The sequence below is a fragment of the Pseudozyma hubeiensis genome (genome assembly GCF_000403515.1).
Source record: "Pseudozyma hubeiensis SY62 DNA, scaffold: PHS13, whole genome shotgun sequence".
NCBI classification, from domain to species: Eukaryota; Fungi; Basidiomycota; class Ustilaginomycetes; order Ustilaginales; family Ustilaginaceae; genus Pseudozyma; species Pseudozyma hubeiensis.
The window spans coordinates 104,189-125,017 of record NW_012133795.1 but is presented as its reverse complement, the minus strand read 5'-3'; the positions used below and the strand labels follow the sequence as shown (position 1 = coordinate 125,017).

At 56.8% G+C, this 20,829-nt stretch overlaps 8 protein-coding genes across 8 annotated transcripts; 4 read left to right on the top strand and 4 right to left on the bottom strand.

Annotated features, from left to right (window-relative positions):
- Positions 1-2: 2 nt before the first annotated feature.
- PHSY_000988 (potential oligopeptide transporter) lies at positions 3-2,258 on the bottom strand (the record flags this gene model as incomplete). Its single annotated transcript, XM_012331620.1, has 1 exon — positions 3-2,258. The coding sequence occupies one exon, from the start codon at positions 2,256-2,258 to the stop codon at positions 3-5; it is 2,256 nt and encodes a 751-aa protein (XP_012187010.1).
- A 2,084-nt stretch (positions 2,259-4,342) lies between these two features.
- Positions 4,343-5,141, top strand: PHSY_000987 (hypothetical protein; the record flags this gene model as incomplete). The annotated part of the gene is made up of 2 exons (XM_012331619.1): positions 4,343-4,377; positions 4,682-5,141. 2 exons carry the CDS (start codon positions 4,343-4,345, stop codon positions 5,139-5,141), a joined length of 495 nt encoding a protein of 164 aa, XP_012187009.1.
- Positions 5,142-5,675: 534 nt separating this feature from the next.
- PHSY_000986 (hypothetical protein) lies at positions 5,676-8,246 on the bottom strand (the record flags this gene model as incomplete). Its single annotated transcript, XM_012331618.1, has 1 exon — positions 5,676-8,246. One exon carries the CDS (start codon positions 8,244-8,246, stop codon positions 5,676-5,678), a length of 2,571 nt encoding a protein of 856 aa, XP_012187008.1.
- A 1,083-nt stretch (positions 8,247-9,329) lies between these two features.
- PHSY_000985 (hypothetical protein) lies at positions 9,330-11,090 on the top strand (the record flags this gene model as incomplete). Its single annotated transcript, XM_012331617.1, has 1 exon — positions 9,330-11,090. The coding sequence occupies one exon, from the start codon at positions 9,330-9,332 to the stop codon at positions 11,088-11,090; it is 1,761 nt and encodes a 586-aa protein (XP_012187007.1).
- A 53-nt stretch (positions 11,091-11,143) lies between these two features.
- Positions 11,144-13,290, bottom strand: PHSY_000984 (hypothetical protein; the record flags this gene model as incomplete). The annotated part of the gene is made up of 2 exons (XM_012331616.1): positions 11,144-12,512; positions 13,016-13,290. 2 exons carry the CDS (start codon positions 13,288-13,290, stop codon positions 11,144-11,146), a joined length of 1,644 nt encoding a protein of 547 aa, XP_012187006.1.
- A 228-nt stretch (positions 13,291-13,518) lies between these two features.
- Positions 13,519-14,719, bottom strand: PHSY_000983 (hypothetical protein; the record flags this gene model as incomplete). The annotated part of the gene is made up of 2 exons (XM_012331615.1): positions 13,519-14,174; positions 14,560-14,719. 2 exons carry the CDS (start codon positions 14,717-14,719, stop codon positions 13,519-13,521), a joined length of 816 nt encoding a protein of 271 aa, XP_012187005.1.
- A 1,496-nt stretch (positions 14,720-16,215) lies between these two features.
- PHSY_000982 (class I alpha-mannosidase) lies at positions 16,216-18,234 on the top strand (the record flags this gene model as incomplete). The annotated part of the gene is made up of 1 exon (XM_012331614.1): positions 16,216-18,234. One exon carries the CDS (start codon positions 16,216-16,218, stop codon positions 18,232-18,234), a length of 2,019 nt encoding a protein of 672 aa, XP_012187004.1.
- Positions 18,235-18,524: 290 nt separating this feature from the next.
- On the top strand, positions 18,525-20,783 carry PHSY_000981 (hypothetical protein; the record flags this gene model as incomplete). The annotated part of the gene is made up of 2 exons (XM_012331613.1): positions 18,525-19,922; positions 20,223-20,783. The coding sequence occupies 2 exons, from the start codon at positions 18,525-18,527 to the stop codon at positions 20,781-20,783; spliced, it is 1,959 nt and encodes a 652-aa protein (XP_012187003.1).
- Positions 20,784-20,829: the final 46 nt, after the last annotated feature.

The following is a 20,829-nucleotide window of genomic DNA, read 5'->3' as shown; positions in this document are numbered from 1 at the left end:
ATTTACCAAGGTGGCAAACCGACCGTGGTACCATAGGTGCCACCGTCGACACCGATGATGGTAAGGATAGCGTTGAAGACACCAGCCATACCCTCACCGGCGATGAGACCGGCAGCGATGGCAAAGGCGAGCAAGTCGAAGCTCTGGGGTCGCTTGTTCTTCCAGAACAATGCGGTGGTGGCACCCATGCACATGGCAATAGGGTAGTAGGTCTGGGGAACGACGAAACCGAGACCGACTGCGTTCCAGTTAGGCACGTAAACGTGGTACTTGGCGGGAACGACCTTGTACTTGAGCACGACGGTGATGACCGAGATGATGGCGAAGCCGATAGCGGTCATACCGGACGAGAGCGAGACGGGAAGCTTCGGCGAGATGACGGCGACAGCGACGGCCTTCCAGGCGGCGACGGCGGGGGCGGCGAAGGGGCATTCCTCGGCGTCGGCGTTGGTGATGCATGGGTAAGCCTTGGTGAACAGCACGAACAGACCAGTCGAGACGAAGATCGACCAGAAGGAGCCGAAGATCTGCGCCCAGAACTGGTTGCGAGGCTTGGCACGGAGGAGGTGACCGGTCTTGAGATCGCCGACCATGTCGACGGCGTGCGAGGCGGCGGAGGAGGCGATGGATCCGGCGATGAGGTTCTCGAGCAGACCCGAGGCACCGGTCTTGCCCTGACCACGGAGCGCACCACCGACGATGAGCTGCGAGGCCTTGGCGACCGATCCGACAGGGTTGGTGTCAGTGGCACCCGAAGCCTGAACACCGACGAAGGAGAAGAGGAAGGCGAGGATGATAGCGAGGATGACGTTGCCCAAGTTCATGTGGAACTGGAGCGTGCAAACCAGGCAGGTGAAGACGATCGACAGAGCGAGACCACTGGTCCAGGCCCAGAGCGGAACCTGGTCCTTCTTCTCGCAAGGATCGGCGATGGCGTCCTCGTAGGTAGGAGGGTCCTTTCTGGCGATCTTGCAGTACAGCTCCTGAGCACCAGCTCGGACACCGCGGTAGATGGTGGGGCCGTTCATGCCGATCTCTGCAAAGGAGTAGGCGAGCATCATGAGCACACCGGGCCACAAACCCCAGTACCTGGGCGAAGCGTGATTCAGCGGCATGGTGTTGGGGTTGAAGCTCATGCTTGTGTAAGCCCAACGCAGCGGCTCTTGGGGATCCGCGGTTGCGCTAACACCGGTGTGTCGGCCCGCCGCCTGTCCCGTAGCGATGATGGCGGGACCGATCATGGCCCACATGAGGAAGCTTCCACCGAGGAACGAGAACGAGGCGTTCATACCAGACAGCATACCAGCACCGAGGAAGGCAGGGGTCCACTCGATGATCCAACCCCAGTTGTCGACGACGAGCGCCTTCTTCCATCCCCAGCTGTAGAGCCAGTAGAAGATGTGCCAGTCCATGAGGATACCGCTTGCGTACTGGTTAACGACGACGAAGCAGAAGGCAGCAGCGAACGAGAAGAGCAAAGCGCGGGACTGCTTCTTCGCAGTGATCTCTCCTCCCGGAGCGTGGAGCGATCGAACCGTGTAGGCGGTAGCCGTAGGCGAAGGGAAGATGAGCTTCTGCTTGAGAATGTAGAACTTCCTCAAGGGGATGGCGAAGAAGACACCGTAGTAAGCCGAAACAGCGGAGAAGGTCAACAGCCTACCGAAGTCCTTCAAGGGGTCGTGAAGCAGGTCGAGCTGGTACATGGCCGGAACGGCAGCCACGAACATTCCCGTCAACGAACCAGCGGCGGTAGCGGCGGTCTGGACGGTGCAGTTCTCCCTGGGACCGAAGAATCCACCACCGAGCTTCTCGGGCAGCGCCTTTTGCATGATCTTGATGATGGAATAACCGAGGATGGCGCCGAAGAGGGATGCGCCGAAAGTGAAACCGGTCTTGAGACCGAGGTATACGTTGGAAGCTGCGATGACGCAACCGAGGATGGTTCCGACGACGAGCGATCGGACGGTGAGCTGCGTCGTCTCTTCGGGGAAGTACTTGAGGTCGAACTGCTTTCCCGAGTGGAGGTCTTCGGGTTCGTAGTCCTCGTCGGCGGTGACGGCCTTCTTCTCGGCATCGTAGTAGCCGGTGACGGGGAGCTGGGTGTCGAGACCATCTTGGGACGAGAGGGGGGATTTCTTCTCATCGTCAGAGTGGGTGGTGGCGAGACCGTGCTGCTCCTGGTAGTGAGGGGTGTGGGTCTCGGTGATCTCGTTGGCTTCGTTGTGAAGCTGACCCCAGGTGGGGGTTGGTGCAGCCATGATGGAGTCTCGTTGCAACACTCGAGGGAGTGGCGTTGAGGAGAAGACGAGGGATGAAGGGATCTTGACGGGGGTGGTAGAATGGAAAGTCGGGTGAGCTACGAAGAAGGGTATTAATATGTTGTTCGCCACAACCTCTTGCCCACACCGTAGGTCGCAATCAGAACGGGAGGAGCGGAATGGCTTGATCCGAGACCGTATCGCACGATGGCCCACGCTCGCTCTACTTTGCGGGAACCAATCAGAACCGCATTGCACCGCGGTGCAAGGCACACGACGACCATAAAGCGTGGAGAGAGATACGCTATGCAGGGACAGCGAGCAAGGCCACCCGAGAGTCGATTGCGATTGGTCTACCGCCGACTGGGAAAGAGAACCACGGAGTGGGTCTCAACCTGCAATCTGTTTTGGTCTCGTGGCACATGCAATCGAGGCTTATCAGACGCTTGGTTCTGGGCAACCGAGCAGAGCGCACGCGGGGCGAGAAGGGGCGATTGACGACTCTGGCATCTGCGATTGGCTGTGGGTGGATCGCCAAGCGAGGTCTTCGATAAAAGATGCGCAGGGACAATGCGGAAGGTGTATGGATGCCAAGCTTCCGAAGCTGCAAGTAGGCACTGTGGTATAAGGCAGTCAAGCCTGGGTGGCAAAGGAGTACAACAGCAGAGCAAAGCGGAACACCGGTGCTGCCAAGCTGTCAAACTCGAGGAAGAGAGATTAAAAAAAGTTTGCTCTTTTTCGGGCAGAAGGCACTGGGACAGCAACCCAGAAATTCGAAACGGTTTTCGAGCATTCGCCGTCGAAGGCAACACTTCCTCGCCTCCCTTCTGTGTTCTGGCCAGTCCGCCGCTGTGGGTGGTAATTGCGTTGATAGTCCAGTCAGCAAGCCACACACACACATTCAGCCAGCAGTGCCATTCATTGTCATCGCAGACGCTGGGCAGGTCAGTCGCAGAGGGAGTGGAAGAGCGCTACAACGTTGAAAGAACCAGGTGGGACAGAGAAACCGCAGGTTGGAAGGCGGTAACGCTTTTTCTACGAGACACGGTTCTGAGAATTGCTCAGGAAACCTTCCGTCGGTGATGTTCGGTCAATCTGGTCGCGTTCCGGTCTCCGCTCCTCCCCGTGCGGTTGCTCCTACCACTCCCTTCAACTCCGTTGGAGTCTCTGCAATACGATCCGCTTGTACGCTTCATTGCCATCACCGGTTCTCATTGAAGTTCACTGGTTTCCAACTTCACTGATTCCATCTGTGCTTCCCATTACGGTGTCAACAGTGACGTATAGCGATAGCACATCGCGGAATAGGAAGCCAAGACATTCATGCACACACTGGCGCACATACAAGCGAGGTCGACCATGTTCGGTCCAATTCGAAATCGTCGCATGAATTCTTTTTCGTCCTTGACAGCGAATTCACGAATTGCTAGTTTTGAATTCTAGCAGGGAGAGGCTGGGAGAATTGAAAGTGGTGCGGGGGGGGTTAGGACCGCTGTTGCCACGGCATCGTAAGTCAGCTGCTGTTTCTGTTGGCTCTACAATCGGTCAAGCAAAGCGCGTCGCATACTATCTACACTTCTTGTGCTGACCATCCAAAACCAGATTTCGTTCCTGCATAAACCCGCCGATCAAGGTCGTCGTAGTCACATCGCGCACGATCACGATTGGTGGTTCATCGCGCGATGGTGTGTACGACGTGTGTTCGGAGGCAAGTGTTCCGCGATTCAACATGGGTTTCTGCACAGGGTGTGCATGACGGTTCCAGCCCTCTTTCTCTCTCGAGGGGCTCGGTGGCAGAGAGATGCGGGTTTTTGCCAAGAAATTTCAGGTCATGCAGAAACCGCGCCAACGAAAAACATATGCCATCGAAATTCTGTCGAAACCCGTTTGATTCCGCTGCTTCTTTCCCAAGCGGGAACGGACAAAAAAAAAAGAGCGGGGTTTAGAAAAAGCGCAACTTCCCTTCGGCAGGCTGTGAGCCGATGGTTGAGTTTGAAAACGGACTTTGAGAAGACCATTGTCTTCCTGATCGTGAGTGGAACCAAGTCATCTCCTTCAGTGTCATCAGCAGAGCGTCCATAACGATGAACAACTGTCGCGAAGGAGCAATACTGTATTGGTGAGGTGGCCCTGTGATCGTCAGTGAGGGTGTCAGCGAAAGGCGAGAAACAAGGTCATCAACGGCGAATTTTCCGAGGCTCTCTCCCGATTCCTTGTTTAAACAAGGTATCGAAAAGCAATGCCAAGCCGCAGTTGATACTATCGACCCTCGTGGTGGGATTTTCGTACGGAGCAGAGACTTCCGTTCTTTGATTTCCGCTCTCACACTGCTCTGAGGCCCCTGCGTGGGTTTTAGCGAGATTTCTTGGCGCATCAAAGAATTATCAGTCCAAATAAAAGGTTGGTGGAGATTCTTGTGGCAGTCAATTTCGCCTGTCGGATACCGCCAATGCTCTCGTCGACGGAGAGATAAAGCCACTGAGGGAAAAACGGAGATGTTCGCTCCGAAGAACGAAGCTGACAGGATCGGGCTCCTGCGTAAACGGGGGAGAAGGGGCAAGGTCGGATGCTCGGAAACTTGTTCGAAGCGTCGTGCGGACACTGGCTGAAGGTCATCAGATCGGGGCAGATCGCCTTTCGGTGGTGACCGAGATAGAGTGCTCCAGCGTTGTAGATTGCAGATGTCGACCTCTCAAGTTTCAAGATCGGGGTCATTGCCATGTCGTTGCTGTTCTGCGTTGCAAGATTGCCACGAGTCCGTCCAGCAGCAACTCTCGCCCAGAGACCGGACGCTCCAAGCGTTGCATCCACCGGTGCATCACATTACCATCGTACCTTCGTCACTCCTTCCCCAAACCCGTCTGCCCCGTACCGACCGTCTGAACCGAAAGCGCCCCCTCCCATCCCGACTATAATCTCCCCCTCCCCATCGGAAGTCATCCTTCCACCGCACACCACCCAGCTTTCCTTATCCTCGCCTCTTTCTTTTTTCTTTCCACATGACACCGTCGTACCTGAATCCAAGGATTGTGGGGTAACCCTCCTGTTGCCAAGAAACCGCTAATCGCATCTTATCCTTCCCACAGCCATTTTTATGCGATGAGCACGACCTATGAGCCAAAACCGATAGCGTGTGACGGAAGGCAAGCTTCCGATTGGCGATAAGCTTGCATTCTCCCTATCACCTCCTCCCATGGCGGAGTGTCGATTGTCGATTAGAGTCGATCGGATCAGCGAGCTCAGCGATCCCGATCTCAACGCCGATGTCCAACAGCGACGCCGAAACCACCATCTCCAACCTCCCCCGACTACCTCCAACTACACGATACCATCGCAATGACACACAAAACCATTTAAACGATACGATCACGATGAGAACTCCATTACACTGAAAACCCGTCTCCCCCGTCCCTCCGCTCAGAAGAACGCCACGGCAAAGTCCCCGCCCGCAATCAGATCCGTCCAGAAGACCGGCGTGCCCGTCACATCGCTCCTCCTCCACACCTCCCTCACCAGCTCCCTGCCGCTCGCGGGCCCCGCCTCCTCATGCCCTACCACGCGCATCGCCTGGTCGCACACCCTCCTGTCCGCCTCGTCCACCGCCACGCTCGCCGCCACGAACATCGGCAGGTTGAAGTTGCTGCACCCGACACTCCTGCAGTACGCCTCGCCCGCACTCGTCCACAGCTCCAGCATGCCCCTCAATAGGCCCCTCACCACGGGATGCAGTGCACCCACGCGGTAGATCAGCGTGTGGATGAGAATGATACATGCACTCTTGGTGAGCACAGCGCAGATCGCAGAACCCGTCGTTAAGGGGGTGTCGATCGTACACGATTCCGCACGCGTCTGGATGCGTCGTGCTCGCTCGTGCACCCACTGCGGTACGGGTGAACCGGAGGATCGCCTAGCGGTGTGCGAAAAGTCGCCTCCGTCGAAATCGTACCTCAACCGCGCGATGTCCGAGAGCGCGATCAACGTCACATCCGCCAAACCGAATGTCTGATCTTCCCCCCTGATCCCCTCCACACTCTCCCCCTCCTCGTGCTCCGTGCTGTACGTCGACATCGCAAGCTGCAGATGCGGCCTCGTCCCGCACGCAATCGCCGTCGTCACATCGCTCCAAACATACGTCCTGAACCCCAAATGCTCGTGACTCGTCAACTTGCCCAAATCCACCGGCGGGAAGCTTCCCAACAACGTCTCTATCAACCCCCTCATCCTCGCCGCCTCCTCAAAATAGCTCTGCATCCCTTCCTCCGCAAACGCATAGATCGCAATGTTCAACGCCGCCATGAGCAACGGGTTGACCCTCACGCATTCCGCCAGGAACCCCTTTTCGGTGAAACTCACGCCCATCGCACGCGTCGTCTTTGCGCAGTAGTCCGATACCGCCTGCTCCAACGACCTGACCGAAAGCTGCTTGAGCGTCTGCGCTTGGCCCACGAGCAGATCGTCCAGCGTAGCATGCGTCGTCGAGGCGCGCTTCAACCTCTCGGCGTTCGCAGGCGATAGCGCACTCAGCGGTTCCGACGACAAGCTGCCCGCCGGCGATCCGGACCAAATCGTATCCGGCGTGCCCGGGAAGGAAAAGTTCAAATTCGCCTTGACGCAGTCCGCGATCGAGGTACGATCCGCACGCAACGTGTTCGCCCACTGATGGATCGCTACCACATCCTTCGGCCACGTCAACCTCGCCCCACCCACATACCCCGCGGTAACCGCCGCAATCGACAGCCTCAGAGGCGTGTGTCGATCAACACTGTCCAGCAGGTACGGCACGAGCTGCCGAAACAGTGTCGAATTCTCGATACCGCGCACATCGCATCCCTGCACCCAACAGGTGATGAGCGTGCTGTAGTAGCCGATGAGACTCTCCATGACGAGCCGCGATTTGGCGGTGGCAGCGTGCGAGGATGCGTTGGCGTTGCTCGCCTCGGGCGAATGGTGACGCGAAGCCATAGGTGTGGACAGACTGGGCATGGGTTGAACCTGAACCAAGTCGGCATCGAGTGCTGCAAGCTGTGCTGGGTCGGGCTGCATCAGGCGATTCGCCACGGCACTGCACGACGCACAGAGGTGACGACCAGAGAAGAGACAGTCGCCGACGATCTCGCAAGCAACCGCCGACGGTTGCAGCGGTATCGTAGTGAGCGATTGTTGCTGTTGATGCAGATGCTGCGTGGTAGAACGGTCGTGCGGCCGCTGTCCTGTAGCTTGAGGTGTTTGCGATGAAGCCGTGATCATCGTCGACGGATGCACAAAGGGTGGATAGGACGATGATGTACCGCCTTTGCTCTCGGATTCGAGCGGCCAGGCTGCTGAGCTGGTAGCGAGACCGGCGAACTGCGCGAGGCTGTTGGCCATGTCGAGGCCTTGCGGATCGATGGAACCATGCGAGGTGCGATGAGTTTGGGCGCTTGGACCCACCGAAGAGAAAGATCCATGTTCAAGTGCAGCTGATCGTGGATCCACAATCCCGTTCACATCGGCATGAGAGCCGCCTTCGAGCTTGACGCGGTTGCGAATCTGATCGAGTTGAGCATCGGGCGACCCCCTGGTTCGCTTGTTCTTGGACGTCGACGCGGAACCTGGTTCAAAGACGACAGGAGGCCTTCGAAATCCTTCGCACTGGTAGCCTGCATTTCGACATCGCCAGCAGCCACCCGTCTCCTCGCAAAGGGTCTCGTCGCACTTCTTCTTGCGTTTTCGGCAGGTCAAACATCCTGAGCGGGATCGTTTGCCGGTCAAGGGGGCTGGCGGCTCTGCACTCAACGTGGCGTGTGTCGAGGTTTCGGCATGATGAGAGGTTGCGGTAGTTGCTCCTATGCCATTTCGGCCGTTGCTGATGTCGACAACGGTGGAAGACGCAGGCTGAGACGAGGAAGATATGCGCCGCACCGTGGCAATCGCATCTGCTGAGTTGCGCGCTGTGGGTATCGAGGGTGATCGTGAGCCTGGAGCAGGACTCGAGTCTGCCGACGGCATGCTGGATTGCTGGATCGGTTGCGAAATATCAGTGAGTAGCAGACGAGGGCGCACGCGAACCGAGCTGAGCAGCTACATGCCTGTCGCGTGCATGCGGCATGTATCCGAACGACAAGGATGTTGCTTTGCGTGCTGCGCTCCGTCAGCGTCTCGTCTTGCCAAAAGCAGAGCAGAGGAAGAAGGATACTGGCACGACTAGAAGGCCGGAGACGCCGAGCTGGGTCGTCAGATGTGAACGGCGCTTATCGTGCAGCTGTCGGACGAGCCGCCGTCGCCTTGCACTCGAATGACTATACCACTACACTACGGCGATTCGGCGCCGTGAAGAGTCTTCGGAGACCGTGTTCCGTGGCTTCCGGAGTGCTGAGTCCGAGAGACCCACACAGAACAGAGTTAGGAACTGGACGGTGGACGACCAACAAAGTGATGATATGGAATGAAACGTAAAGACACAGTATACAGGTGAGTGTGTGAGGAGCTTAACGAGAGAAACGCAAAACTCGTCGGATGTCGGGAGACATTCCGACCGTGCTCAGTTTTTGGCCGGTGAGCGAGCTTGTGCGCAGAAAAGGAAATGCTCTCGTTGTAGCTTTCCCACGCTTTGGCAGTCTTGGCAGCATCGCAGTGTTTGATTCCTCTCGACTCATTTCGAGGGTTTGCGGTCGCGGCCAAGACCATGTTCGCCGTGCGCGTATCAAAGTTGGCGGAGAGAGGCGCGCAACCGTCGGCGGTGGGCTCAAAAGTGACCGCAATCTCTCTGACTCGACCCGATTGCCGATGTGAACAGGCTTGATAAGGTCAGAGCATGCAACTCAAGTTCGAGCTATCTGTGCCTTCAATTACGCTGCGCTGCGCTTCGCTTTTCATTCCACGCAGAACGTCGCAGCGAACAGAAGAGAGTTCAACCGCCGCGTGACCTCTGCGCTGCATCTTCCCAGGGTCTGCTGCTGCTCTGCGGGGTTTCTCGTATGCTGGACCCTAGCCTTTGTCGGCAGACGCGATAAGCGCGGCTAGCGCGGCTACGCTTATTTCGAGCCGGCCACACGGACCACGCTTCTCTCTCGATGCTGGCGAGCAACAGGAATGCAGTTCATTCAAACGAATGTCGACCGCCGCAAGGGTACCAACGATAAGGTGACGGCTGAGGTCAAGCTGCTATCCTCTCCTTGGTGCGACCAACTGCATACCACACTGCTTCTACGACGCGATAAATACGCCACCATCGCCAGCCTTTCGTTCCGCCCCTCTCCCTCTTTCTCTCTCACTTGTTCCTACCATCTAGCAATCGAGTCAACCAAGATGACCATTTCAGACACACTGGAAATCGCCTCGCCCTCCGGCAAGACTCTTCGAGTCCCCACCGGCCTGTTCATCAACAACAAGTTCGTGCCCTCCGTCGACGGCGGCACGCTCGAAACGATCAACCCGGCCACCGGAGCCTCGCTCGGTCACGTCTCCTGCGCGTCCGCCTCGGACGTCGATCTCGCCGTCTCTGCCGCCCGTACCGCGTTCAACACCACCTGGGGTCGCAACTCTTCGCCCAGCCAGCGTGCCGCCTGTCTCTTCAAGCTCGCCTCGCTTCTCGAAGAGCACGCCGTCGAGCTGTCCGAACTCGAGTCGCTCGACAACGGCAAACCGCGATGGATTGCCGAGACGATGGATATCGCCGACACCGCGGGTTGTTTCCGGTACTACGCGGGGCTGGCTGATAAGATCGAAGGAAAGACGATCGAGCAGAAGGAAGGGGAGAAGCTGGCGTTTACCAAGTTGGAGCCGTTGGGAGTGTGTGGGCAGATCATTCCGTGGAACTATCCGATTGGGATGTTGGGATGGAAGGTGGCACCGGCGTTGGCTGCGGGTAACTGTATCGTGTTGAAGCCGGCGGAGCAGACACCTCTCAGTGCGCTGAGGATCGCAGAGTTGAGTGTCGAGGCAGGTCTTCCAGCAGGTGTGTTCAACGTCATCAACGGACTAGGACCCGTGGTGGGTGATGCCATCACCGGTCACATGGATATTGACAAGGTGGCATTCACAGGTTCAACTGCTATCGGTAAGAGAGTCATGGAGAGAGCCGCTCGTTCCAACCTGAAGAAGGTGACGCTCGAACTGGGCGGTAAATCCCCCGTCGTCGTGTTCGACGATGCCGATCTCGATCAAGCGGTCAACTGGGCTGCGTTGGGTATCCTCTTCAACCAGGGTCAGGATTGCACCGCCGGCTCTCGACTCTTCGTGCAAGAAGGAATCTACGACAAATTCTTGCCTAAGCTCGTCGCCGCTTTCAAAGCTCACGCCATCGGCGACCCGTTCTCGGATCAGACCTTCCAAGGTCCTCAAATCACACAACGTCATCAACAACGTATCCTCGATTACATCGAGTCGGGCAAATCCGAAGGTGCAAAACTCGAGATCGGCGGTGGCCCTTGGTCCGCTAGCGACGGCAAGGGAGATTTCGACAAGGGCTTCTTCGTCCAGCCGACCATCTTCTCAGGCTGCAAGAAGGGGATGAAGATCGTCGATGAGGAGATCTTCGGTCCGGTGCTGGCGGTAGCCAAGTTCAAGACGGAGGAGGAAGGCATAGCGTTGGCGAACGATACGAGCTATGGTTTGGGAGCAGGTGTGTTCAGTACCAACGCGAGCAGGTGTATGCGGGTGGCGAGTGCGATTCAGGCGGGTACGGTGTGGGTGAACAACTACGTCGTGGTGAGCAACGCTGTTCCCTTCGGTGGCTTCAAGGCGAGCGGCATCGGGAGGGAGTTGGGCGTAGACGCGATCAAGGAGTATACTCAGGTCAAGAGCATTCACTGGAACTACGGTGAGACGCTCGATTGGCCACTCACTGGTTAGAGAAGGCAATGCAGACATCTGGCAGAAGGCAAAAATGTCATTGGGTGTGCGAGTCAAAGTTGGGTCCAATCGATCATACCTGCTGGTCCGTAGCGTTGCTTCAACCACTCGTTTGCCTTTTTGAAGTGGCCGTTGCCCAAGAAGCCCCTGTGTGCGGATAGAGGCGATGGATGAGGCGATTTGAGGATGAGGATGTTCGGGTTTTTGTCCGTCACACCTGCCTCTGCTAGAGTCTTTGCAGCAGGTGCACCCCAAATGAGAAACACGACGCCTTTGCTTTGCCCTTCTGCTCCTCCCTTTTCTTTCCCCACTTCCTGTGTTTCCTTTACATCCTTCTCCTTCTGCTCAGCCTTTTTGAACATGCTCGCGATCCTACTTCCCCTCACCGCCTCCTTTTCGCTCCCACCCGCTTCGTCCGCGATCATCTTCAACACGTGTTTCGTCAACCCCTCCCACCCTTTACCATTATGACTATTCGCCTTACCCGCACTCACGGTCAAACAGCTGTTGAGCATCAACACGCCCTGCTTCGCCCACGCGTCCAGACATCCGTGGCTCGGAGGCTTGAAGTTGGGATACTCGTCGGATAGCTCCTTGTAGATGTTCTTGAGTGACGGTGGAACGCGGACGCCGTGAGGGACGCTGAAGGAGAGACCGCACGCCTGACCCGGTCCGTGGTAGGGATCTTGACCGACGACGACAATGCGCACGTGCTGCGGCGAGGGGACGAGTCGAGACCACGAGTAGATGAGCGAGCGCGGTGGGTAGGTCGTCAGGCCGGAGCGGTCTTGTGCGGAGAGAAAATTTTTGAGCGCGACGGAGAAGTACGGCTTGGACATCTCGGGGAGGAGGAGCGAGAACCAGCTGGGGGACATGCTTTGACGTTCGAGCCATAGCGGATCGGAGGCGAGGTCGGTGGGCGGTTGGAGTTTGGGTGTGGGAGCGGGAGGGTTGGATGTTTTGGAAGATGACGAGGGGAAGAGCGTTGCTTGTTTTAGGGTGGATCGCGGTGTTGAGGAGGTGGATGCGGTTGTAGTGGGAGCTGGTTGCGATAACGATGGTGGATCCGGCTGAGATGAGGCGTGGTTGGAAGCGGCTGATTCTGCTTCCTCGGCGGCAGCCAGGAGTGCAGCGTCGTCGAACTCTTGCTCCGAGGTATCGAACTCGTCCTCTTTGAGCGCAGTGGCTGTTTTGACGCGCTTGACAGTGGGCTCGCTAGGCGCACCGTCAGAAGCGAGCGTGTTCGCGTCTCTCTTGGTAAGCGTGGTTCGAGTGGTCATCTTGAGTTGCGTTTCTTGAGCCTTGCTCGACAGCAGATCCGGAATGAGGACGAGTGATGAACGAGTGGTTGCTCGAATGGAACCGGAGCGGATGGCTTGCAGGGCTAGGCTTCGGCCGAGAGCGCTGGATAAGCGCGTGCAGCTGGCGAGGAATGCGATGATGGCTACGAGCGAGGGTGGTACGGTGCCGCGTCTCCGGCGATGCTACTTGTCTTGCTGAGTGTGTATATGATGGTGTTCATGGCAGAGAAGAAGAAGGATTGCTGAGCCAATACGGCGCACGAACACGCCCCCAAACCTCCACACGCAGCTCCGGAAGCTACAGCAGCCAGTGAAAAAAGGACGTGCAATTTACGCGGCTGCCAACGCGCACTCTGATCCCTCTTCTTCGCGGCGACGCGCCTTTTTCTCTCCGCTGTGTCACTTTGATTATCACAGTCAACGCTAAGACCAACACTCTCTGGTCGTTGCGCAGCGCCTTTTTGATTTTAAAGGTCAAATTTCTCCGCCTTCTTTTTTCGACATCAATTATCAGTACTTGGCTTGTCTGTCCATCAGCCATTCTCTCATCCTGACCACACACCCTCCCCATCATGACGCTCACAACATCCACCGACGTACCTGCTCCCTCTTCCTCCCACTCACCTCAATACCTCATCTTCTTCAGCTCCGGTACTCCACCCTGGTGTCCCGACTGCGTCGACGCACAGCCCGCAGTGCAAAAGGTCTTCGGCGGCGACAACATTGATGGTCACATCGTCTTGGTAGGCGAGAGGTCGGAGTGGAAGACACCGGAGAACAGGTTTAGGAAGCAGTTCTCGATCAGGTGCATTCCCACCATCACAAAAGTCGTCGATGTAAGTACGATAGGAACAACGGAATACTGAGTTGGATTGCTGACCGTTCCGGGATTTCTTCATGTTTGTCAACGAGCAGGGAAAGGAAGTGGCTCGACTCGAAGACAGTGAATGCAAAGATGCCGATACTGTTGCTGCTTTCGTCAAGGCGTGAATAGCGATCACGATTCATCATTCAGACAACGCAATACAAGAGTACATCCAAACATCAATTATGCAAACGAGCGACTTAGCGAGAGAAGAGTATGTACAGCAGGTATATCAGACGATCGCAACAAGCGCCCGCTCGAATCACTTGAAGAAGCCACCAAAGCCACCTGGCTTGCCACCTTGGTTATGACCGCCGGGAGGTCCGTACGGATTGCCGCCGTATCCGCCGCCGTTGTTGTGGTGCTTGTTCTTGTCCATCTTCTCGTACACCATCTTTCCCACTTGTGCCAAGATCGCTCCACTCAACATGGACGAACCCGTTCCCATGTGGCCACCCGAAATCTTGTTCCCTGCGAAGCCCGCAGCTGCACCCATAGCCATTGTTCCGAGTCCTCGTTCGCCGTCGACGGGGTTGCCATGCTCGTCGTACTGTTGTGGACCCTGCTGCTGTTGCTGCTGGTGTTGCGGCTGGTTACCGTACGGCGAAGGTGACGACGAATTGCCGTATGGCGAGGGGGAGTAGTTAGCGTTCTGAGGTGGACCATAATTCGAGTTGTAGCCTTGCTGATTCGAATCATAGCCGGGAGCGCCGTTGTACGACGATTGAGGTCCCGCGGAGTAGGGCGACTGGTACCCGCCCGAGGATGATGACGACGAGAGCGGGTCACCCGGGTACGAAGATCGCTGTTCACCGCCATACGATGATTGGGGTCCCCCAGGATATGAAGACTGTGGTCCACCGGGGTACGAGGATTGGGGTCCTCCGGGGTAGGACGACTGGTCTGGAGCTGGTCCGCCTGGGTAGTACGACATTCTACTGTATGCGATGTGTGTTTAGTTCGTTGAAGCTTGGTGTGTTGCGATGCGAGATATCTGCTGAAGCGATGGGTGAGAACGAGAAAGGGAACGGTGTGGTGGGTGGACGGAAAGAACTCGAGTACTTAAGCTATCCGAAGAGCCTCAAGATGAGTTTGACTTGAAGCTGGACGTCGGGTTTCGTCACAGGGTTTGGTCAGACAATTTGAGCACGGCCCTTCACTCTGCTGCAATCATCATCAACACCCGAAAGGCAACGAACGTGCCAAGCTTTTGCCGCTCTCGCGCTCTCCTGGTCAAGACACGGGCCGCTGTCATTGCCGTCCACAGCCCTGGAGCCCTGGACCCGCAAGGCATGCACCGCACCTGCAAATGTGACCATCCTATCCATTCGCTGTAGGCACCGAGCTGTGTACCGACCAAGCATCCGAAAGCTTTCATCATGCACGGAGGATAATTTAGTGTCGTAACGTGCCGTCGGCGGATAGCTTGAGACCCTGAGTGGCGGCTGTGCTCGTCCAAGCATCGGCCTCTCTCGTGTTCTGGCTGCAGAGTGTGACATGCGCCTACCGCAAGACAAGGCAGGGCAGGGCTGTGTGTCCATCTCTAACCGGGCTGTGCCGAGTCTGTGATGGCCAGATCTCGAAGGCAAAATTGCGGGGCTGTGTGTGTGTGTGCATGTGTCCGCCGGCGCGAAAATGCCAGGGGAGAAAGCAACACTTTGCCAGCCTCGGCGTTTCCGAGCTGGAGGGCGAGGCGGTGCAGCGCCACCTGAAAGCACGATGATGACAGTTTCAGTCCCGGCTTGGCAGGGGACATTCATTCATTTTAGCTGACAAGATTGTGTTGACGAAAGGTGTAACATTCAGAAGAAATTCCGGCTTTATCGTTGGCTACTCTCCTTGGCGCTGCTGCATGTCCGGCTCTTGCGACCTTCGTTAAAAAGCGCCTGTGCACCTTCCACTGTCTCTAGTGCGCGCGTCGCTACCGTCGGCACACAAGACCAGATTTCTCTGGCGGGGCGACGCAGCGCTTTGCTCCCTGCTCTCAAGCCACCAAACTTGACTTTTGTGTTTGCTTTGTTCGGGTGGCTGCGACTCGAGACTCGGAAGGTCGAGCCCAAAGCAGAGCGACGCGCAGCAGACCAAAGCTTGATGTCACCGGCTCATGTCGTGTACCCTGCCTGTCGACCCTTGTGCAGCTGCACGGTATCAAGGCAGCCTTCGATGATGGACATGATGTACAGTATGCAAATCCTTGGAAAAAGGGGTGCCGGCCACTCCTTGGCAATGTCAAGCGGTCATGGCCGGAGAAACAGCTTACAGTGATGTAGGTCTAGCGAACAGTCTCGAGCCGGTCATTCGCTTCGACACCGTCCCACCTTTTTCATATCCGCGTCGGTTTCGAATTAGCACATGCAGCCGGAACTCGCGAGTGGCGCTTCCAGTTTGAGAGTTTGCGACATCCGAATGACATTGAGGTGGCTGTCTCTTGTCGACCCACAAAAAGCCAGATCGCGCAACCTACTGCACAGTACTGTATCTAGTTCTCTCGCCGCTGCTGGGGGCTACTGCGCTGAACGCGATCAAATACGGTAGCAAACATCTCATTGCCGCGACAGCCGACGTGACGTGCTGTCCTAAGCTCAGCCCACATCCGCTCATGAAGCCATGCACGCGCGCACGCACACAAGACGGATACGGTTGTCTAGCGAGGACGGTCAAGGACGGGAGGACGTGCCTATATCTCCAACCTTGCACGGCCGCATAGAGCGATTCACCACATCAAACCTGATCAAGAGCGGCGGGACCTTCACATGTCCTCTTTGCTCCTGACCCTCTGATTCCGTTTCTACCTCCCCGCAAGAGTCACAATCGATTCCGCGACCATCAACGGGAGCCATAGGACGGCACCTCCGGAACCGTCACGCGCTGTGCATCCGTCATCTCAGCAGGTCCGATGCAGTCAACCGTTCGGCTGAGTCACACCATCATCTGTGTCGCAGCTTGAAAACTTCGGAAAATGGGTGCCAAGGTGATATCAACGCTTCACGTTTTAGCCGCGATCGTGTCATGGATTGCGGCTGTCGTCCATTGCCTCGTCCATCCACTCAGCGTTCCTAGCATCACCATTTGCGTTGTCCTTGCCAGCATTGGTGGTGTCATTATAGCGCAGGAGTTCGCAAGCGTTCTCTCGATATGGTCTCGCTGTAAGCCTCGGTTGCTGAGCTCCTACCATGGCCGGGCGCTGTGCTTCTTCCTCGCAGCTGCTATCCTCTTTGATCGACTCGCCGACCTACCCTGCGACCTGTCCACTACGGCTTCGTCCCTTCCGACGTCTCCCGCAAAGTTCTCCATCTCTGCAGGAGACGCAGCTCACAACGTGCCTGCCGTGCCGCCTTCACAGCCATCCAAGGAAGGCTCCAGCAAGATCAAGCAGAAGGGACCTCCCGTCTTTGGCACAGCATTCTACCTCTGCCGTCCGCTCGCTCCCAAATGCACGCGCATCGACACTGTACCGGGGCAAGCAGCTGGCAGCGTGGCCTGGGTCAACATTCAGGTCAACAAGATAAGCCGTCTGCTGATGTTTGCCACTTGCGCCTCGACGCTGGCTGTATGTTTGGTCTATATCGTGCTGGCTTTGATGTACAGGTCGGGAAAAGTCGACCTGTCGCCTGGCATGGCTTGCGCAGGAGGCAGAGGTCGGGACGGCCCTTATTCTCTGGAGTTTCACCCCATGAAGCCTCCCGGCTTGAATCACGATCAGGTTGACAAAGGGGCAGGATCCCCTTCGTCCGCCTATCGTATCAACATGCACGGCAACGATCCTTCCTGCTGTCGTTGCATGCCTCCCGACCTGTATCAGGAGCAAAGACTGTCTGACGCGGTTGGAACGCCAGTCGACAATCATCGTGCGTCGGACGATACGAGCTTGGCACCTCCGCGGTCGTTGCGCAGAATCGAAAGCACTGGCACGGCTCGTCCCGTCGAGAGCGCCCTCGACCCAGCTCAGGGTGCAGCGAGCACACCGGACCAGATCTTTCGGAACGAGAGACTCGACCCGTCCTCTGTCTCGACACGAGCCGCTAGCGATACGCTTCCTCTCGGAAAGACCAAGAAGCTAGAGCGTGGCGGAGAGGTCAGTCCACACTCGGTCGAGGTCCAACGGCTCGACAAGTACGGATATGAAAACGGCTACAGCCGAAACGTCGATTATGCGTCCGGGTGCATTGTCCACTACCCGATCTTTTCGAACAAGAAGAAACCGAAGGCGACGCAGGTGGTTGCTGCGACTCAGACGTTTCCAACGCTATCTCCGCCCGACTTTTCGCGAAAATCATTTGGTAGCTACAGCGGATTGACGCCGAGGCAGTCGGGCAAGAGGGGAGCGAGCGATGCTTCCAAGTCGAACGAAACGAGGCGAGTAGCGGTGCAGCAGCGCCAGAAGAGCGAAGAGGCGGGGGACGAAGGAGCTGTGGACGCAAAGTTGCATGATGCAAAGACAGAAGCTGGGGTGGCATCGAGCGTCGAACAAACGACCCACCCGTCAAAAGGTAACGGGAACATCGTTGTCGCGCCCCACCTAGCTGGCCAATCTGCCCCAGCGCTCCTGTCTCCAAGTGGCATCGATCAACCATCTCCATTCCTCACCTCCAAATACCCAGCCAAACCCGCTCAAGCTCATTCAAACCCAACTCCCGACACTCATGACGATCGACGTCTCGGCACAGCCGACTCCTCGCGCTCGTTCGTCTCCACCTACAGCACCGCTCAACCCCACACGTTCACCTCACGTCCCGGTACAGCCACATCCACCAAATCCCACACCTCTTTACGTCTCATGCAGCGTCGCCGACGCGGACTGCTCGCCACGCTCGATCTGCACCTGGGAACGAGACTGAGCGGTATCAGTCAGGACGCCAGAGCAGGCAAGGGTGGTGCGGGGGAGAGAAGGTCGACGGACTCGGGGAGGTCGTGTAGCGCGGGTACATTTGGCGGTGGCGAGGGTGGGTCACCGGTTTCTACTCCGAAATGTGCATGAGCGGACGACAGGCGTGTTGATTATTTGTGAACGGTGATGAATGCTATTGAAACGATATCGTTGTACGAGAAAGAGGAAGAGGTTGTGCGGCTCTGTATGGGTGAATCGGGAAAGTCTGAGGGAAAATTCGCCGAGATATGCACGACGATCCCTAGTCTGACGTGAGCACTGGAGGTAAATGCTCGCACGGTTGCCGGCGTGAACCTATTTTTTGTCCTGCATATAAGTGATCTCGACACACGATTTTGAAAACTCTCTCACTGTGAACGACACATCGAAGGGAGGCAACAATGGCGGAGGAACTGGATGTAGCTGGGCTGACGTTGCATCCGACATCATCTGGAGGTGAACAGGTCAACGGCGTGCTTGGTACTGAAAGCGGCAGTGGTGCGACGTCGAAGCCGACTACGGGAGCGAAGCCTACGGGACCTATACCGATGAGCATGCCGTCCATCCTGCGAAACACTGGAACGCCATCATACCTTCTCAATCAACCTTCTTCGTCCTATCCACCTACCAATCCCACTCGTACACGTCGGAAAGAACCTTCTCTCGGGCGACGCAAACAACGACGATCCGAAAACCTTCGACTCCTAACCACTCCTTCTGCTCGACCTACACCGAAAGATTACAGATTACATTCGAATGCCATCAAGTCCACTTTTTCATCGGCTGCTGCGAAGAGCGTTCCGGTACCTTCGTCGAGCAAAGCTGGATTCAGCGAACCAAATTTTGATGCGTACAGCGCGAATCAGGGGTACTTTGGAACATCTCTGAAGGATGCACAGAGGACACTTCGGTCGTTCAAGGTTGATGATGAGATGATCAGGGAGGGTAAAGCGGGGGAGCTGGAGAGGTTTATCTGGTTGGTGGAGAGGGAGATCCGAACATGGAGTTGTGCCGACGTTTTCCTATTCAACACCACTACTTCCAACAAAACGGGAAGAGTTTTGCTCGACGACCAGTTCAACTTCCCACAATCCTCCGAGGATATCAACTTGGACGACGTCAAACCGGGCGGCTTGGTTGGTCAAGTGGTCGAATTCCAACGAACACCAAATGCACTCGTATGGCTGGTGGAAGATCCCTTCCTCCGCTTAGTGGTGCATTGTCTTTCGAGGGTGCTCAAGTGTCCAAGCTTTAGCAAAGACGATACGACCAGACCAGGATTACGCTTCACCTGGATCCTCAACCCAAACCCCATGGCTAGAAAGCGAGGAAGAAGAGGTAGGAGAGTCAGCGTGTCTAGCGATGCTCCCTCCACCACCACCACCACCGTCGCCGACAGAGTGATCGGGCTGAATGCTGGGATGGATACCCCTCCAACGACGGATTTCGACAGTCAGACGGAAAGCGAGGTCGAGACGGACACAGATGCTGAAGCAGACGGCTTGGCTGGATCGATGGTGTTGGTGCCCCCACCAGGGCAGGAGGTGGAGGAGGAGAGGAATGTGGATACGGATGAGGAGGAAGTAGAGATCTTGAGGAGGGTGAGGAGGTGGGCGATCGATAGCGGAAGGCAGCGGAGGAGAGAAGATGCACAGGTGGGGGAAGAGTCGGCTCAACAGGGGGATCCGGATCGGACGCTCATGGCTGCAGATGTGATTGATGAAGAGCAGGAGGAGGAGGAAGAGTTTGATGAAGAGGACGAGTATGGGGAGAGCAGCGATGACGGCGATGATGACGAGGTGCGGTCCTTGGATGATGCGTGACGGAGGCACTTTGCAATCGAACCTAGACAGATGTGGGGTCTCTGATCCACACCAGAACGACACACAGGCTCGCCTGTGCACTTGCGGATGAGTTGACCATTTCTCGAATGACATTCAGATCGCTGCCTGCAACACCAGCGCCACCCATCCTACTTCCGATTTCCTAGCTTACTTCTTCTTGGCAGTCTTCAATCTGATCGTCTCACCATCCACAAAGATCCCCTTGCCCTTGTACGGCTCTGGTTTCCTCCAACTCCTAATCTGACTGGCAAATAGACCCAACTGTTCCTTATCCGCTCCCTTGAGCACGATCCTATTCGGCTGCGGGATCTGCACCTGCACACCGTGCGGTACAGGCAGCAGTACGGGATGCGAGTAACCCAGCCTGATGTGCAACCTCATATTCGGACCCTGTTTCTCCGCTGCTTCCCTCGCTCGCTGTGCTCTCTCCACCTCGGCTTGCTTTGCAGCTTCGGAGAGGAAGAACGACTTGGTTCCGGCGAGAGCGATGTCGAGTTTGGAGCGACGAGGGAGCGGGTCAGGTTCGATGGAGGCGCGGTAACCTACGCCGACGAGTTTGAGCGAGACTGTGTGGCCTTCCGATACGCCGTGGAGGGCGTTGTTGAGGAGGGAGCGGGTGAGACCCCAGGTTCCGCGTTGACGCTTTTGAGAGTCGTCCTTGATGGAGAGGGTGATGCGGGAGGGGGAGGCGGTGGTGGGATCGTCAGAGGTGGTGTTGAGCAGGACGCACTCGTGGAGCGGGACGACGACTTCGCCCTTTGGACCGCTGACGAGGACGGATTTGGCGCGGCGGAGAGAGGGGAGCAGCGGTCGTGATGGGTTCGGGTGCGGCGGGAAGGGGAGGATTTGGATAGTGGTGGAG